The sequence below is a fragment of the Oncorhynchus tshawytscha genome, linkage group LG25 (assembly GCF_018296145.1).
Source record: "Oncorhynchus tshawytscha isolate Ot180627B linkage group LG25, Otsh_v2.0, whole genome shotgun sequence".
Lineage (NCBI taxonomy): Eukaryota > Metazoa > Chordata > Actinopteri > Salmoniformes > Salmonidae > Oncorhynchus > Oncorhynchus tshawytscha.
Genome location: NC_056453.1, coordinates 44,290,623 through 44,293,122, shown reverse-complemented (window position 1 = coordinate 44,293,122; position 2,500 = coordinate 44,290,623). Strand labels below are relative to the sequence as shown.

General features: G+C 43.3%; 1 protein-coding gene across 1 annotated transcript in view; it reads left to right on the top strand.

Moving 5' to 3' along the window:
- Window positions 1–2,500, top strand: part of LOC112243879 (calcium uniporter protein, mitochondrial) — a 113,323-nt gene that overhangs the window by 104,082 nt on the left and 6,741 nt on the right. The window contains exon 7 of the mRNA XM_042305787.1: window positions 1,987–2,190. Within this exon, the coding sequence (XP_042161721.1) occupies window positions 1,987–2,190 (204 nt within the window). The remainder of the gene's footprint in view (window positions 1–1,986; window positions 2,191–2,500) is intronic.

Sequence of the window (2,500 nt, the reverse complement as noted above, 5' to 3'; positions counted from 1 at the left end):
TACAGAGGACCATGTTCTACTAACTGAACTACAGAGGACCATGTTCTACTAACTGAACTACAGAGGACCATGTTCTACTAACTGAACTACAGAGGACCATGTTCTACTAACTGAACTACAGAGGACCATGTTCTACCAACTACAGAGAACCATGTTCTACTAACTGAACTACAGAGGACCATGTTCTACTAACTGAACTACAGAGGACCATGTTCTACCAACTACAGTGAACCATGTTCTACTAACTGAACTACAGAGGACCGTGTTCTACTAACTACAGGACTATGTTCTACTAACTACAGAGAACCATGTTCTACTAATTACAGAGGACCATGTTCTACTAACTGAACTACAGAGGACCATGTTCTACTAACTGAACTACAGAGAACCATGTTCTACTAACTGAACTACAGAGAACCATGTTCTACGAACTGAACTACAGAGAACCATGTTCTACTAACTACAGAGGACCATGTTCTACTAACTGAACTACAGAGGACCATGTTCTACTAACTGAACTACAGAGAACCATGTTCTACTAACTGAACTACAGAGAACCATGTTCTACTAACTGAACTACAGAGAACCATGTTCTACTAACTACAGAGGACCATGTTCTACTAACTACAGAGGACCATGTTCTACTAACTACAGAGAACCATGTTCTACTAACTGAACTACAGAGAACCATGTTCTACTAACTACAGAGAACCATGTTCTACTAACTGAACTACAGAGGACCATGTTCTACTAACTGAACTACAGAGAACCATTTTCTACTAACTGAACTACAGAGAACCATGTTCTACTAACTACAGAGAACCATGTTCTACTAACTACAGAGGACCATGTTCTACTAACTGAACTACAGAGGACCATGTTCTACTAACTGAACTACAGAGGACCATGTTCTACTAACTGAACTACAGAGGACCATGTTCTACTAACTGAACTACAGAGAACCATGTTCTACTAACTGAACTACATAGAACCATGTTCTACTAACTGAACTACAAAGGACCATGTTCTACTAACTGAACTACAGAGGACCATGTTCTACTAACTGAACTACAGAGAACCATGTTCTACTAACTGAACTACAGAGGACCATGTTATACTAACTACAGGGGACCATGTTCTACTAACTGAACTACAGAGGACCATGTTCTACTAACTACAGAGGACCATGTTCTACTAACTGAACTACAGAGGACCATGTTCTACTAACTGTTATGTTCTACTAACTGAACTACAGAGAACCATGTTCTACTAACTGAACTACAGAGGACCATGTTCTACTAACTGAACTACAGAGGACCATGTTCTACTAACTACAGAGGACCATGTTCTACTAGCTGAACTACAGAGGACCATGTTCTACTAACTGAACTACAGAGGACCATGTTCTACTAACTACAGAGGACCATGTTCTACTAACTACAGAGGACAGTGTTCTACTACCTGAACTACAGAGGACCATGTTCTACTAACTGAACTACAGAGGACCGTGTTCTACTACCTGAACTACAGAGGACCATGTTCTACAGAAGACCATGTTCTACTACCTGAACTACGGAGGACCATGTTCTACAGAGTACCATGTTCTACTAACTACAGAGGACCGTGTTCTACTAACTACAGAGGACCATGTTCTACTAACTACAGAGGACTGTGTTCTACTAACTACAGAGGACCGTGTTCTACTAACTACAGAGGACCGTGTTCTACTAACTACAGAGGACCGTGTTCTACTAACTACAGAGGACCGTGTTCTACTAACTACAGAGGACCATGTTCTACTAACTACAGAGGACCGTGTTCTACTACCTGAACTACAGAGGACCATGTTCTACTAACTGAACTACAGAGGACCATGTTCTACTAACTGAACTACAGAGAACCATGTTCTACTAACTGAACTACAGAGGACCATAGGTGTAAGTGTCTTATTATTGATATGTGTTTCTGATTGGCTGTCCATCCCAGGTAAGGGAGGAGCTGAGTCGTAAGGCGGAGCGTCGTACCACCTGGGTGCTGTGGGGGGGCGTGGCCTACATGGCAACACAGTTTGGGATCCTGGCGCGTCTCACCTGGTGGGAGTACTCCTGGGACATCATGGAGCCTGTCACCTACTTCATTACCTACGCTACCGCCATGGCTATGTACTCCTACTACGTACTCACACGCCAGGTAACATTCACACACACACACACACACACACACACTGTTACAGACACACACACACTGTAACACATATATACACACACACACACACACACACACACACACACACACACACACACACACTGTTACAGACACACACACACTGTAACACATATATACACACACACACACACTGTTACATACACACTGTTACACACACACACACACTGTAACACACACACACACTCTGTAACACACATACCGCCATGGCCATGTACACCAGGCAAGGGGCCAGGCAAGGGGCCAGGCAAGAGGCCAGGTAAGAGGCTAGGCCAGG